Source organism: Oncorhynchus tshawytscha, linkage group LG10 (genome assembly GCF_018296145.1).
Source record: "Oncorhynchus tshawytscha isolate Ot180627B linkage group LG10, Otsh_v2.0, whole genome shotgun sequence".
NCBI classification, from domain to species: domain Eukaryota; kingdom Metazoa; phylum Chordata; class Actinopteri; order Salmoniformes; family Salmonidae; genus Oncorhynchus; species Oncorhynchus tshawytscha.
The window spans coordinates 21,014,835-21,029,821 of NC_056438.1; the positions used below are offsets into that span (position 1 = coordinate 21,014,835).

General features: G+C 43.8%; 1 protein-coding gene across 1 annotated transcript; it reads right to left on the bottom strand.

Annotated features, from left to right (window-relative positions):
• Positions 1 to 2,357: 2,357 nt before the first annotated feature.
• On the bottom strand, positions 2,358 to 4,753 carry LOC112260988. The gene is made up of 6 exons (XM_042328310.1): positions 4,670 to 4,753; positions 4,181 to 4,549; positions 3,674 to 4,018; positions 3,268 to 3,399; positions 3,062 to 3,096; positions 2,358 to 2,743 (listed from the first exon to the last, which is right to left on the bottom strand). Exons 1-6 carry the CDS (start codon positions 4,710 to 4,712, stop codon positions 2,603 to 2,605), a joined length of 1,065 nt encoding a protein of 354 aa, XP_042184244.1. The 5' UTR covers positions 4,713 to 4,753; the 3' UTR covers positions 2,358 to 2,602.
• Between the last annotated feature and the right edge of the window lie 10,234 nt (positions 4,754 to 14,987).

The window sequence follows — 14,987 nt, forward strand, 5'->3', positions numbered from 1 at the left end:
TGGCCAAACTGAGCAACTAGAGGAGAAGGTATCCCGATGGTCACTTTGACAGAGCTCTAGAGTTCCTCTGTGGAGATGGGAGAACCTTCCAGAAGGACAACCATCTCTGCAGCACTCCACCAATCAGGCCTTTATGGCAGTGTTCAGATGGAAGCCAATCCTCAGTAAAAGGCACATGACAGCCTACTTTGAGTTTGCCAAAAGGTTAACCATTCATACATGATGTAATATTAATTCATGCCATTAATAAATGGTATTCATATATCATTTATTTTGTATAAGGTATGACAAAGATAAGCATTAACACACTAATATTCTTAGAGAGCTCTCCTTCACAATATTACCAGGAGAATGTTTGTTACTATCAGGATAATAATGATAACAAACAGAACAAATGTTATGTACTTCAGTTTGATTCTCTTGAGAAGGAGAAAAAGAAGGAGAAGGGAATTCTTAAGGCACATTAATTGATAGTACTGTACCTACATTTGGTGACCTGCATGATGAGTAGATGATGTTTACAATATTTTTGACATTTCATGCAGTCTTTAATAGAACGCAGCATTTCAAATGTCTTACCTTCAATGTACATTCATTGGCTAAGGAGAACCACACAACATTTAGACATTCTGAGTGGAAAACTTATCTGAAATTGAAATTGAAAACATGTTCTACTCAAATCTCTTCCCATTTCTACACTGACATTGAATCATGAGATATGAGATATGAGATATCATGAGATATGCACCATTTCCAAAATATCATGTATTATACCAGAATATTCAAAGGGTGGCTACTTTGAAGAATCTCAAATATATTCAGAAGCTCCTTTGCTGTTGTTCTGGGATTCATTTGCACTTTTCGCACAAAAGTACTTTCATCTCTAGGAGACAGCACGCATCTCCTTCTTGAGCGGTATGACGGCTGCGTGGTCCCATGGTGTTTATACTTGTGTACTATTGTTTGTACAGATGAACGTGGTACCTTCAGGCGTTTGGAAATTGCTCCCATGGATGAACCAGACTTGAGGTCTTGGCTAATTTCTTTTGATTTTCCCATGATGTCATGATAAGAGGCACTTAGTTTGAAGGTAGGCCTTGAAATACATCCACTGGTACACCACCAATTGACTCAAATGATGTAAATTAGCCTATCAGAAGCTTCTAAAGCCATGACATAATTTTCTGGAATTTTCTAAGCTGTTTAAAGGCACCGTCAATTTAGTGTATGTAAACTTCTGACCCACTGGAATTGTGATATAGTGAATTATAAGTGAAATAATCTGTCTGTAAACATTTGTTGTAAAAATTACTTGTGTCATGCACAAAGTAGATGTCCTAATCGACTTGCCAAAACTATAGTTTGTTAACAATACATTTGTGGAGTGGTTGAAAAATGAGTTTTAATGACTACAACCTAAGTCTATGTAAACTTCCTACTTCAACTGTATATATATATATATATATATTTCACCTTTATTTAACCAGGTTGGCAAGTTGAGAACAAGTTCTCATTTACAATTGCGACCTGGCCAAGATAAAGCAAAGAAGTTTGACACATACAACGACACATAGTTACACATGGAGTAAAACAAACATACAGTCAATAATACAGTAGAAACAAGTCTATATACGATGTGAGCAAATGAGGTGAGATAAGGGAGGTAAAGGCAAAAAAAGGCCATGGTGGCGAAGTAAATACAATATAGTGAGTAAAACGCTGGAATGGTAGATTTGCATTGGAAGAATGTACAAAGTAGAAATAAAAATAATGGGGTGCAAAGGAAAAAAAAAAATAAAAAAAATAAATACAGTAGGGAAAGAGGTAGTTGTTAGGGCTAAATTATAGGTGGGCTATGTACAGGTGCAGTAATATGTGAGCTGCTCTGACAGCTGGTGCTTAAAGCTAGTGAGGGAGATAACTGTTTCCAGTTTCAGAGATTTTTGTAGTTCGTTCCAGTCATTGGCAGCAGAGAACTGAAAGGAGAGGCGACCAAAGAAAGAATTGGTTTTGGGGGTGACCAGAGAGATATACCTGCTGGAGCGCGATGGTGGGTAGTATATGGGGCTTTGGTGACAAAACGGATGGCACTGTGATAGACTGCATCCAATTTGTTGAGTAGGGTATTGGAGGCTATTTTGTAAATGACATCGCCGAAGTCGAGGATTGGTAGGATGGTCAGTTGAGGTATGAGGTATGTAGAGTCAGAACGATCTGTACATTGTGTAACCCTTTCATTGTGTAAGATGGGTTTCTGACTGATGGAGCCTGACACATTCAGCTAAACTACTATTCCTTTTAATCCTGTGGTAACATATATATACTTTACAGAGGAAACAGATGTATGGAGGGTTCAAATATTAGAGTTTATTATGATAAAAAAAAACATAAACATACAGCGAACAAGGGATCTTCTATCAGAGAATTTATATTAATTAAAAGCACAAGTAAAATGTTTGAATGCATTACCGGATAATCATATAACTCTAACATATAGACATTGTCAAAATGACATACATTTCAGTTATTAACAGTCCTTTTATTACAAAGAGTAAACTGGTTCTGCTTGGGAGTCTTTGTGACAGTGGTGATACTGTGTTTCTCACTCCTGCTGAAGGTACCTGACCTCAGAGTACACTGCATCCTCTCTGCTGGTCTTCCCTCTTGTTCTTCTGGAGGAAGAAGAGTTCTTCTTGGGAGTGAAACTCACAGCAGCATAGTTCAACATGTCACTGTCTTGATTCTGTGAGAGGTGAAACCATGGCAAAATGCATTATGATGCTAGTATGAACTGCTATATGACATTTGATTTTCTCCTCTACAAAAGACCTGTCAAACACACTGTACACCCACTAAATGACCTTGTAGTCAGTGGAACAGTGACAGAGAGAAAGTCCATGGAAATAAGTAACAACCATCACAAAGAAAAGTAAGTTACATCTAGTACAGTAATCTATTACTTCCAAGCTGAATACTAGTTGTAAGGAAACCTAAATGGACAGTTGTAAAGAGACACTTATGTAAAAACGGAGAATATATTCATGAACTTTTTTGAATTTACCTGATTCCCCTGGGATGTTGGACCTTCTTCCCTCCCTTCAGAGATTGAAACAGAGGAAGGCCATTTATTATTTTTAATACAATACATTTTCCTACCTCATGTAGTTAATCGACAATGCTTATAAGTTAGATATTAAATTGGCACTGACAGACTTGACATTTTATACATATACATGAAACAGACACGATATAAAGTAAAATAATTACCTCTGTGATGTCTGTTCAGATTCTTGTAAAGTGCCCAGGCAAGCAGAAGGGTCACTGTCCCAAGAACGATGTTGGACACGACCAAGGCAAGAACAGTAGGACTTAGATCAAATGGAGAATAATGCTCTGGAACTGTGAAAAGGTATCAGTAGATTCATATTGTATTCATGAACGCTTAGGTAAAATATGATACTAGTAAACTAGTCAATTTCAAAGTAAAAGTCCCCATTGTAGAGACAAACACTTTTTACCAAATACATTGTGCAAAAATAAAGGTCCTACTAAAACTAAGGCTTCTGTGTTATAGGGGCATGAATTGTTTGAAACAAAAAGCATTCATTTTGAGCCAGGTGGCATACATTAAAATGTATTTGTGGCAATGTATAGCAGAGGAAATTGGAATTACCTTGAATGTCCAGCTTGGTCCCATTCCCAAACAGTATCTCCCCACATAAGGCCACAGCACAGTAGTACGTCCCAGCATCAGAGAGGCTGAGGTTCCTCTTGGGGAGGTTGTAGACACAGCTCTGTGTAGGAGACCCAGCCTCAGGGCTCTTCTCACACTGATCACTCCTGTCTCCATGGGTGTACATGATTCCTGGAGGGGATTCTCCTGAGCCACGTCTAAACCAATAGACACGGTCTTCTCCTGCACAGGACTCAGTGTGAATTGTACAGTTCAGAGTCACAACGTCTCCTGGCTGGACTGACTCAGACACAGATTGCTGGAGTATAGGCATGTTTCTGGAACCTGACAAAAAGGTAAACTAACCCATTAATTTCTAGATTATCACGGTAGCGAGCATTTTAATTTATCATTTGTTAAATTAAGATCTCATCTGATTAACATAATAGCACATTTTTACACCGTATATCTGTAAATTCAGATTTAAAACAAAAACTTTCTACGTACCTTCTACAATGAGAATAACTCCTTTTCCAAACTCCACCCTATTGGTATAAGCATTTCCACAGTAGTAAGTGCCGGAATCAGAGAGTTGCATGTCTGAGATCCTTAGGTGATTCCTTTTTGGGCCATTTTGCACTGAGAAGCGAGGGTTATCCTTAAACTCATGGTAGAATGTTGCATTCCTGTCATACTTATAATGAATGGTTGAGAAGAGCTGAAGTTTATCTCCCAAGTTTTGCTTGTACCAGGAGAAATGCATGGCCATGTCGCCTTCATAGAAGCAACGCAAAATCATTGTGTCTCCAATTTTGGCTGACTTGAGACCACTCTCCTGACGTATGGATAAAGATTCAATCCCAGCTACCCCATGAACTAGAGAACATAAACATATATTAGCTGTTACACATCTCAAATACAACTTTGGATTGTGTCTATAAAATAGTAAGCAGTGAAATCATCACATAAGCAGTGAATAATTAAAGATGGACTTACCCATCTCTACGAGAAGTGGAAATATTAGACACAGTGCGATCATCTTTAAAGTTGTCAGCTCTTCACAACTTGGGTCTTGAGTGGAAAGAGTCCACCCATGTAGACAACACTTCACCAATGGAGTTACAGGTGATTGGTCGAACTGGACCGCATCATATTTGTTGACGACTCATTCGAGACTATGGTCTTTAACTGTGTATTTTACAGTTCAGAGTCTCCTAGCTGGACTTATAGGTATATAATCATTGACGTTTGGCATCCAATATTCTTTATTACTGCAGCTACTGTTGTCTAAGAGACACATAGTGTGAATGACTTTGATGGTATGACACTCTCATCCTCTAGGGCTTCTATCACCACACAGTCACTTCACCTCCCCAAAAACATATATGGAAAAAACACAGCAAACACAATACAGTAGTCTTCTTTTAGTGATCTCTCATTCAGGATTTACACTCAATTGGATGGATATAAATTCCTCTCATTATATTGTTATTAATGACACAGATTCTTCTAGGCCTAGTTGATAATGATACACGTTACAGTTAACACTGTGGGTTGTGTTTGACTAAGAACTTCTGATCTCTAGGTCAAAGGACATTTTTTTCACATATTTCAGTCCAATATATATACATACATAAGCTGCCTCATCAACAGAGTTGGTTAACTGTTGCTAAAATGGTCAACTTGAAGTGCAAGTATTATAGCCTACAGTATGAGAGTTCTGAGATATCCGGCTGAAAACCACAGAAAGAGAGAAACAGTGAGAGCGAGAGCGAGAGCGATGCAGCTTAAGCCACACCCTCTTCAACATACAGTGGGGAGAACAAGTATTTGATACACTGCTGATTTTGCAGGTTTTCCTACTTACAAAGCATGTAGAGGTCTGTAATTTTTATCATAGGTAAACTTCAACTGTGAGAGACGGAATCTAAAACAAAAATCCAGAAAATCACATTGCATGATTTTTAAGTAATTAATTTGCATTTTATTGCATGACATAAGTATTTGATACATCAGAAAAGCAGAACTTAATATTTGGTACAGAAACCTTTGTTTGCAATTACAGAGATCATACGTTTCATGTAGTTCTTGACCAGGTTTGCACACACTGCAGCAGGGATTTTGGCCCACTCCTCCATACAGACCTTCTCCAGATCCTTCAGGTTTTGGGGCTGTCGCTGGGCAATACTGACTTTCAGCTCCCTCCAAAGATTTTCTATTGGGTTCAAGTCTGGAGACTGGCTAGGCCACTCCAGGACCTTGAGATGCTTCTTACGGAGCCACTCCTTAGTTGCCCTGGCTGTGTGTTTCAGGTCATTGTCATGCTGGAAGAACCATCCACGACCCATCTTCATTGCTCTTACTGAGGGAAGGAGGTTGTTGGCCAAGATCTCGCGATACATGGCCCCATCCATCCTCCCCTCAATACGGTGCAGTCGTCCTGCCCCCTTTGCAGAAAAGCATCCCCAAAGAATGATGTTAACACCTCGATGCTTCACGGTTGGGATGGTGTTCTTGGGGTTGTATTCATCCTTCTTCCTCCAAACACGGCGAGTGGAGTTTAGACCAAAAAGCTCTATTTTTGTCTCATCAGATCATCAGTTCCCATAGCAATGATTAAAACATTCCCATGTCCTGCTCCCAGGCAGACTAAATTACTTTCTTGCCCGCTTTGAGGACAATACAGTGCCACTGACACGGCCCGCAACCAAAACATGCGGACTCTCCTTCACTGCAGCCGAGGTGAGTAAAACATTTAAACGTGTTAACACTCGCAAGGCTGCAGGCCCAGTCGGCATCCCCAGCCGCGCCCTCAGAGCCTTGCGCAGACCAGCTGGCTGGTGTGTTTACGGTCATATTCAATCAATCCTTATCCCAGTCTGCTGTTCCCACATGCTTCAAGAGGGCCACCATTGTTCCTGTTCCCAAGACAGCTAAGGTAACTGAGCTAAACGACTACTGCCCCGTAGCACTCACTTCCGTCATCATGAAGTGCTTTGAGAGACTAGTCAAGGACCATATCACCTCCACCCTACCTGACACCCTAGATCCACTCCAATTTGCTTACCGCCCAAATAGGTCCACAGACGATGCAATCTCAACCACACTGCACACTGCCCTAACCCATCTGGACAAGAGGAATACCTATGTGAGAATGCTGTTCATCGACTACAGCTCGGCATTCAACACCATAGTACCCTCCAAACTCGTCATCAAGCTCGAGACCCTGGGTCTCGACCCCGCCCTGTGCAACTGGGTACTGGACTTCCTGACGGGCCGCCCCCAGGTGGTGAGGGTAGGTAACAACATCTCCACCCCGCTGATCCCTAACACTGGGGCCCCACAAGGGTGCGTCCTGAGCCCTCTCCTGTACTCCCCGTTCACCCACGACTGCATGGCCACGCACGCCTCCAACTCAGTCATCAAGTTTGCGGACGACACAACAGTCGTAGGCTTGATTACCAACTACGACGAGACGGCCTACAGGGAGGAGGTGAGGGCCCTCGGAGTGTGGTGTCAGGAAAATAACCTCACACTCAACGTCAACAAAACTAAGGAGATGATTGTGGATTTCAGGAAACAGCAGAGGGAACACCCCCCTATCCACATCGATGGGACAGTAGTGGAGAGGGTAGTAAGTTTTAAGTTCCTCGGCGTACACATCACAGACAAACTGAATTGGTCCACCCACACAGACAGCATTGTGAAGAAGGCGCAGCAGCGCCTCTTCAACCTCAGGAGGCTGAAGAAATTCGGCTTGTCACCAAAAGCACACAAATTTCTACAGATGCACAATCGAGAGCATCCTGTCGGGCTGTATCACTGCCTGGTACGGCAACTGCTCCACAGGCTCTCCAGAGGGTAGTGAGGTCTGCACAACGCATCACCGGGGGCAAACTACCTGCCCTCCAGGACACCTACACCACCCGATGTCACAGGAAGGCCATAAAGATCATCAAGGACAATAACCACCCGAGCCACTGCCTGTTCACCCCGCTATCATCCAGAAGGCGAGGTCAGTACAGGTGCATCAAATCTGGGACCGAAAAGACTGAAAAACAGCTTCTATCTCAAGGCCATCAGACTGTTAAACAGCCACGACTAACATTGAGTGGCTATTGCCAACACACTGACTCAACTCCAGCCACTTTAATAATGGGAATTGATGTAAAATATATCACTAGCCACTTTAAACAATGCTACTTAATATAATGTTTACATACCCTACATTATTCATCTCATATGTATACGTATATACTGTACTAGCCACTTTAAACTATGCCACTTTGTTTACATACTCATCTCATATGTATATACTGTACTCGATACCATCTACTGCATCTTGCCTATGCCGCTCTGTACCATCACTCATTCATATATCTTTACGTACATATTCTTTATCCCTTTACACTTGTGTGTATAAGGTAGTAGTTTTGAAATTGTTAGTTAGATTACTCGTTGGTTATTACTGCATTGTCGGAATTAGAAGCACAAGCATTTCGCTACACTCGCATTAACATCTGCTAACCATGTGTATGTGACAAATAAATTTGTTTTGATTTGATTTGAAGACAGGCTATGTGCACACTGCCCACAGAATGAGGTGAAACTGAGCTGCACTTCCTAACCTCCTGCCAAATGTATGACCATATCAGAGACACATATTTCCCTCAGATTACACAGATCCACAAAGAATTAAAAAACAAACCCAATTTGAATAAACTCCCATATATACTGGGTGAAATACCAGTGTGCCATCACAGCAACAAGATTTGTGACTTGTTGCCCGCAAGAAAAGGGCAACCAGTGAAGAACAAACACCATTGTTGTCACGCCCTGACCTTGAGAGCCTTTTTTTATTTCTTTATTTAGTTAGGTCAGGGCGTGATTTGGGTGGGCATTCTAGTTTTCTATTTCTTTGTTGGCCGGGTATGGTTCCTAATCAGAGGCAGCTGTCTATTGTTGTCTCTGATTGGGATTCATATTTAGGAAGCCTGTTTTCCACCCTAGTTTGTGGGATCTTGTTTTTGCATAGTTGCTGTGGAGCCTGCAGAACTTTACGTACGTTCGTTTGTTTGTATTTTTTGTTGTTTTTCGGTGTCATTTGAAAATAAAGTCAAATGTACGCCTACCACGCTGCACCTCGGTCTCCTTCTAACGATGGACAGAACAATTGTAAATACAACCCATATTTATATTTATTTATTTTCCCTTTTGTACTTTAACTATGCACATAGTTAAAACACTGTATATAAACATAATGACATTTGAAATGTCTTTTATTTGTTTGGAACTTCGGTGAGTAAGGTTTATTTGTTGTTTATTTCACTTTTGTTTTTTTATCTCCTTAATTTGCTTCGGCAAAGATAAATGCCAATAAAGCCCTTAAATATTATATTAAAATATGAGAGAGAGAGAGAGAGAGAGAGAGCAATAAGAGAGATTTCAAGAGAGTAGAGCTTTGTGTGTGTGGAAAAGGCCAGCAGACCATAGCAAAGAGACATACTCATCTAGTCATTGTGTATTCATCACTGACCAGAGTACCTGTAACTATGTTGCTGTGTGTGAGGGGGTGTTAGTGGCATGCGAGGGGGGAAAAAACAAATTACCTACATAACTACAGATCTATTAGACCGAAGGATGACTGTCGCTGATAAGTGTTACGTTCCTTACATTGGATGCCTTTATCAACAAGGTCGCGAGGAATGGAGGATTCTACATCCCTAACACCTCGGTGGAAAGTATGGTGGAGGTAAGTGGAGCGGGAGTTGCCAAGTTTACTCTGTAATACCTAGCAAATGTGCATGGCGAGGGCCAGGTGGCAGCCGCACCAATGTCAGTCAAGCAAAAACCTTTCACGGCTGCCCAAGATGTGGCCATGCTCATGGTGGAATGGGCCACCACGCCTCCTGGTGATAGTTGACCCTGACTTGTGTAGGCCTAGGAGATGGTATCAACCAGCTAATGGAAAAGCCGCTGTTTAGAGAGCGGCAGGCCAAGATTTTTGCCATTGTAGCACACAAACAGTTGTTGGGTTAATCTCAGAGATTGCGTCTTGGACATGCCCTATCTGTAAGTGTGGACTGTTTGAGATGGAAGGCTGAGAACATGTGCTCTCTGCCGCACATTAACCTGGCACAGGGAAATCACATTCTCATCTATGCCAGATAGTGGAAGCAGAGAATGGAATGCTCATATCTCCACCACCAGGTTAATGTGCGGCAGAGAGCACATGTTCTCAGCCTTCCATCTCAAACAGTCCACACTTACAGATAGGGAATGTAGCTCGCTCACACACTTAGAGCAGAGTGCCAGGAGAAAGGCAGTTTTTAATGAGAGATTTCATCAGACTGAGCTACTGGCTCACATGGAGACCTAGCTAGGGCCCGCAGGACCAGAGGAATCTCCCAAGCAGGGGGACGCAGAACGCGTTCCAGGTGTAGCTGGCAGACACCCTTCAGAAACTACGACGCAAGGGGGTGACTGCTCAGCTTGTGGCCATCCACTAGGTTATGAGAAGCTGAAATGAAGGACATGTACACTTTAGTAGTGGTGACGGTCTTGCCCATGTCCAGATGGAACTGGAGAAATCGGAGAAGGACAGGGCTGGTAACTGGGTCTGTCTAGCGTCACACTGAGAGGGGAATAGGCTCCATCTGAGAACATAAAGGGAGCGGGTGGATGGGGCACTCACATTTCTTAGAGAGTCATGAATAGCTGCGTCTAGCTCCTGAGAGATGGACTCGCCATACCCACAGCTGAAGGGAAGCTGGGTTGGGAGGCCAAATCTGGCAGTCCACCTGCGACAGGAGGTTTGACCTGGTTGGAAGAGGGTCCAGGGGATCCCCACACCACCTGAAGGAGCTCCGAGAACCAAGGTCTGCCTGGCCATCTTGACGCTACTTGTAGGACCCTGTGGTGTCCGTGCTTGACCCTGTGAGATCAGAGGCAATGGGGGGGAAAGCGTACATCAACCCTTCCGGCCACTCTTGGGACAGAGCATCCAGCCAAGATTGCCCCCTAAACCCCTCAGAGAAAACCACATCTGGCAGTGGGTGGTCTCTTGTGAGGCAAACAGGTCCACCTGGGAATTCCCAAATCTAGACCAAATCTGATGGAGGCGCCACACCCCTGGAAGAGGACCTGGAGTGGAGGTGTGTAGCATGGTTTGTAAAGCCCGGCACATGGATGGTCCTGAGGGTAGCCAAGCGGGGTAGCGCCCACCTGAAGGCAACACCCTTCTCACCTACTTGCCTTCCTTGACAGGCCCCCAGCCTGTCAGGGAGGAGTCTGTCATTACTACGGTCCCCCTGAAAGGGAGATTCTCCAGAGGAACCCCCTGAGTTAAGAGAATCCTTTCTCTCCAGGGATGGAGGGTCAGAAGGCACGTGTTCGTCACTTTGAGCTTCACCCTTTTGTCTGTTTTGGGGTGAAGGTAGAATGGATTGAACCATCTCTGGACTCTGAGGCCTAGCGGAACCATGGTCGTTGCTGCTGCTATCATCCCTAAAAGGCTTTGAAACAGTGGAGCAACAAGATGTTTGCCGAGGCGGAAACGGTCGAGGAGGTTCAGGATCTTGGGGTGAGGGACGCTGTCATGGTTAGGGAATTGAGAGATAGACCCACAAAAGCAGTCTGCTGTCTGGGCTTCAGATTGTTCTTATCCAAGTTCACTTATGGTCAGGTGCTAGATGTAAGCCATCATCCTCTCGGTCTCCATTATCAGACACCTGTGAGATGGCGCACAAATCAGACAGTCCTCCAAGTAGGTGAGTATCTTCAGTCCTGCTAATTGGTGAGGAGCTAGAGCTTCTGAGACAAAACGTGTGAACCATTTGGCCAGGGACAGGCCAAATGGTAGGATGTTGAACTGGTAGGCCTGTCCAAAAAATGCGAATCACAGGAGGGGTCAGTGATCTGGCCATATCGGGATATGAAAGTCGGCATCCTTGAGGTCTAGAGAAGTGAACCACTGGTTTTATGGACTGAAAGATGTGGGTTGTGTGCAACATCTTGAAAGGCAGTACCTTCAGACAACATTTCAAGCATCTGAGGTAGAGGATGGGACGATAGCCCCCATCCTTCTTGGGAACTAGAACATATGTTGTGAAGATTTCGTTGTGTAAACTCTGGCTTTGGTTCAGGTCTGTGACCTTGGTCATTCAGACGACTGAAAAGGGAAGGGGTGGCCGTTGAAATTGGAGCCTGTACCTTTGGATACTGTTGCCAGTATCCAGGGGTCTTACACCACCCCTTCCCCAGCAGCCAAGAGGTTGCTGAGGTGGGCTGTCGATTGCCGGCGCCGCACCCCGAGGCCTGACCACCCTTTCGTCCTCGGCCCTTGGGGGGACGCTTCTTATTAGGCACAGGACAAGAGAAGGTATGGAGCTGGTTGCCTGGAGCCGCTGTCAGGAGGGCGGGGATCTGAGTTTGGACACCAGCCTCAAGACCACGACTCCTGTCTTGACCATTGGGTCTGTTGTGGTGGCAGGGAACTGTGCTGGAAGGTCTCTTGTAACACATGAGTGTTCTGCCTTGTCAAGAACCTCCTGAAATTTGGGGTGGAAGATCCGGCTTGGTAGGACTGTTAGGTTGATGAACTGATTCCAAAGCTGGACTCCTGGTCCTCTGAGCTCATTGTCTTCCATAGGGCAGCCAAGAGAATGGCTAAGGCATTTCCCATTCAGGCTGCACGATCTGCAACATTGTAGGGGTGGCACACCAGCTGGTCAGTTTTGTCACACGCCTTCCAAAGGCAGCGTTGCTTGGGGGTTATGTGCTCCGGTTTAAGACCGCCATGTATTGTTCAACGGGAGTCAGGTAACCCATCCAGTCTGGGGAACGTAATGAGCTTGATGAACTGAAGGGGGTGCCATGGCAGAGTTCCCTGATCTTCTGAGCTTTTGATAGTGGTCCTCTGCTGCAGGGATGTCAGTGAGATGATGTTCCTGAGAAACCCCGACCCAGATCCCTCCAGTAGGAGTGGGAGCAGGAGCTGAGATCTGTAGCCCTACTACTACTCTGGACCATAGGACGCGGGTCCAGAGGCTTGGGCTGTTGTGGTGACCATTTTACTGCCACACCGGCAGTCATGAGTCATAATGGCCTGGAACTCAGGTCCTAAAGGCCTGGAACTCAGGGCTTTATTATCCCTCTTACAACTCTGACATCAAAATCCCATCAAACACTTATCAAAACCGTATAATGCTTTTAAAACTCACCTCAATGTGATGATCAATTTGAGGAAACAGTGCAAAACATGGTTGTTGTGGATGTTGTTTCAAAGCATAACACAACGAAATGGACAGCGCTTTCTAAGTTGAAGATTCATTCAAAACCCCCATAAACATATTAGAGTTTATGCAAGCCTGAAAAAACTGTTGTTATACAATACATAGCCCCCTGCATATTACGCATTGCAGAAAAACATCAAACAAAACTGATTTAATTAAGATGCCTTTAGTAATTAGTCAATTTGTGATTTTTTAAATATTTTCATAATTAATTGTGTGAAACATTAACTTATCTATACAGAAAACCACCATGTGTTTCCATATCCTCCTCTCTCTCCTTTATTCCTTTCTTAAGTGTGCAGAGGGGCATGAGTGTGCAGCGAGAGCATGCTCCTCAACCTGCTGTTGAAGCATGGGGTGAAATACAGTTGAAGTCAGAAGTTTACACTTAGGCTGGAGTCATAAAAAATGAGTTTTTCAGCCACTCCACAAATTTCTTGTTAACAAACTGTAGTCTTGGCAAGTCAGATAGGACATCTACTTAGTGCATGACACAAGTAATTTTTCCAACAATTGTTTACAGACAGATTATTTTACTGTATCACAATTCCAGTGGGTCAGAAGTTTACATTCACTAAGCTGACAGTGCCTTTAAACAGCTTGGAAAATTCCAGAAAATGATGTCATGGCTTTAGAAGCTTCTGATGGGCTAATTTACATCATTTGATTGGAGGTGTACCTGTGGATGTATTTCAAGGCCTACCTTGAAACTCAGTGCCTCTTTGCTTGACATCATGGGGAAATCAAAAGAAATCAGATAAAAATTGTAGACCTCCACAAGTCTGGTTCATCCTTGGGAGCAATTTCCAAACGCCTGAAGGTACCATGTTCATCTGTACAAGCAATAGTACGCAAGTATAAACACCATGGGACCATGCAGCCGTCATACCAGATGATAAACCTTGTGTTAATTAATGGTCAATTACCGTGAGGCCGGCAGTCATTTTTGTGACAATAACCGGCTGACACAATTGAATGACCGCCACAGCCCTACCTGAAGCTGTCACCTGCATTGCTGTCCTCTGTGTTTGACTCCACATCCTGGTTAGGAATCGAAGATGGCCGATTGCCAGAGTCTGCAATGCTGTGGGTTTGCGCATCCTGTTGGGTTAGGAAATTGTGAGCAAGAAGAGAGAACATGTCAGGGTCACACTATGCGTCATCCTCCAAATCTGACAGGGGAGCATTATAACTAGTGACACATCAGTAACAGGGCGACGGGATTCATAGTCGTCCATCCTCTTAGTAAGAGATTGGACAGCAGCTAGCAGCACCAGTTGGGTGACAATATCAGTGCTCTTCTCCTCAGGAGGGGGCGCTTGTTTCTTGGCTAACTCAAGGCTCCGACCGGTGGCTACCCAATAAGTTCACGTTCTCTGCCTCTGAAAGGGGTGGTGGGCTGTGTAGCATTAGCCTGGGCTATTTGTTCAACAAACCTAGGCAGTTTAATACTCTCTTCCTTGGATATATCCAACACTCATTGCATGTGTTATCAATATCCTGCATGAGGTGAGCTTTGCCCAGGCAGGAATGGCACTCACCGTGGCAACACAGGAATCCATCATCGCCTGGCAGAAATGGTAAAACTGTCTGTGTCACATTGGTATCAAGGATGCTGGAGACAGACGCAGGAATACGTAATAGTGTTATTGTACCCAAATTAAGGCGTGCCATGTAAAGGCACAGGGACAAAGACCAGACAAACACATAACAAACACAGGGTAGAAACCCAAAACAAAAGAGCGAGGAGTACCTCGAATAAATAACACACGTGCACAATGATTAACACATGGGACGAGACCCATAATAATCTGTGCAATACACAAGGGCAATAAAGCCCAACACTCACAGCACAGGTACTCACACACACTAACGGACATTGTAACAATAATCGACAGGACAATGGTAAACCAAGGACACACTTATACAACTACCAATCACTGGGAATAGGGGCCAGGTGTGCGCAATGAATGTTACGGAGGGATCTGTGACAGTCTGGCAACCTGTGTGAGTCTAAAGAA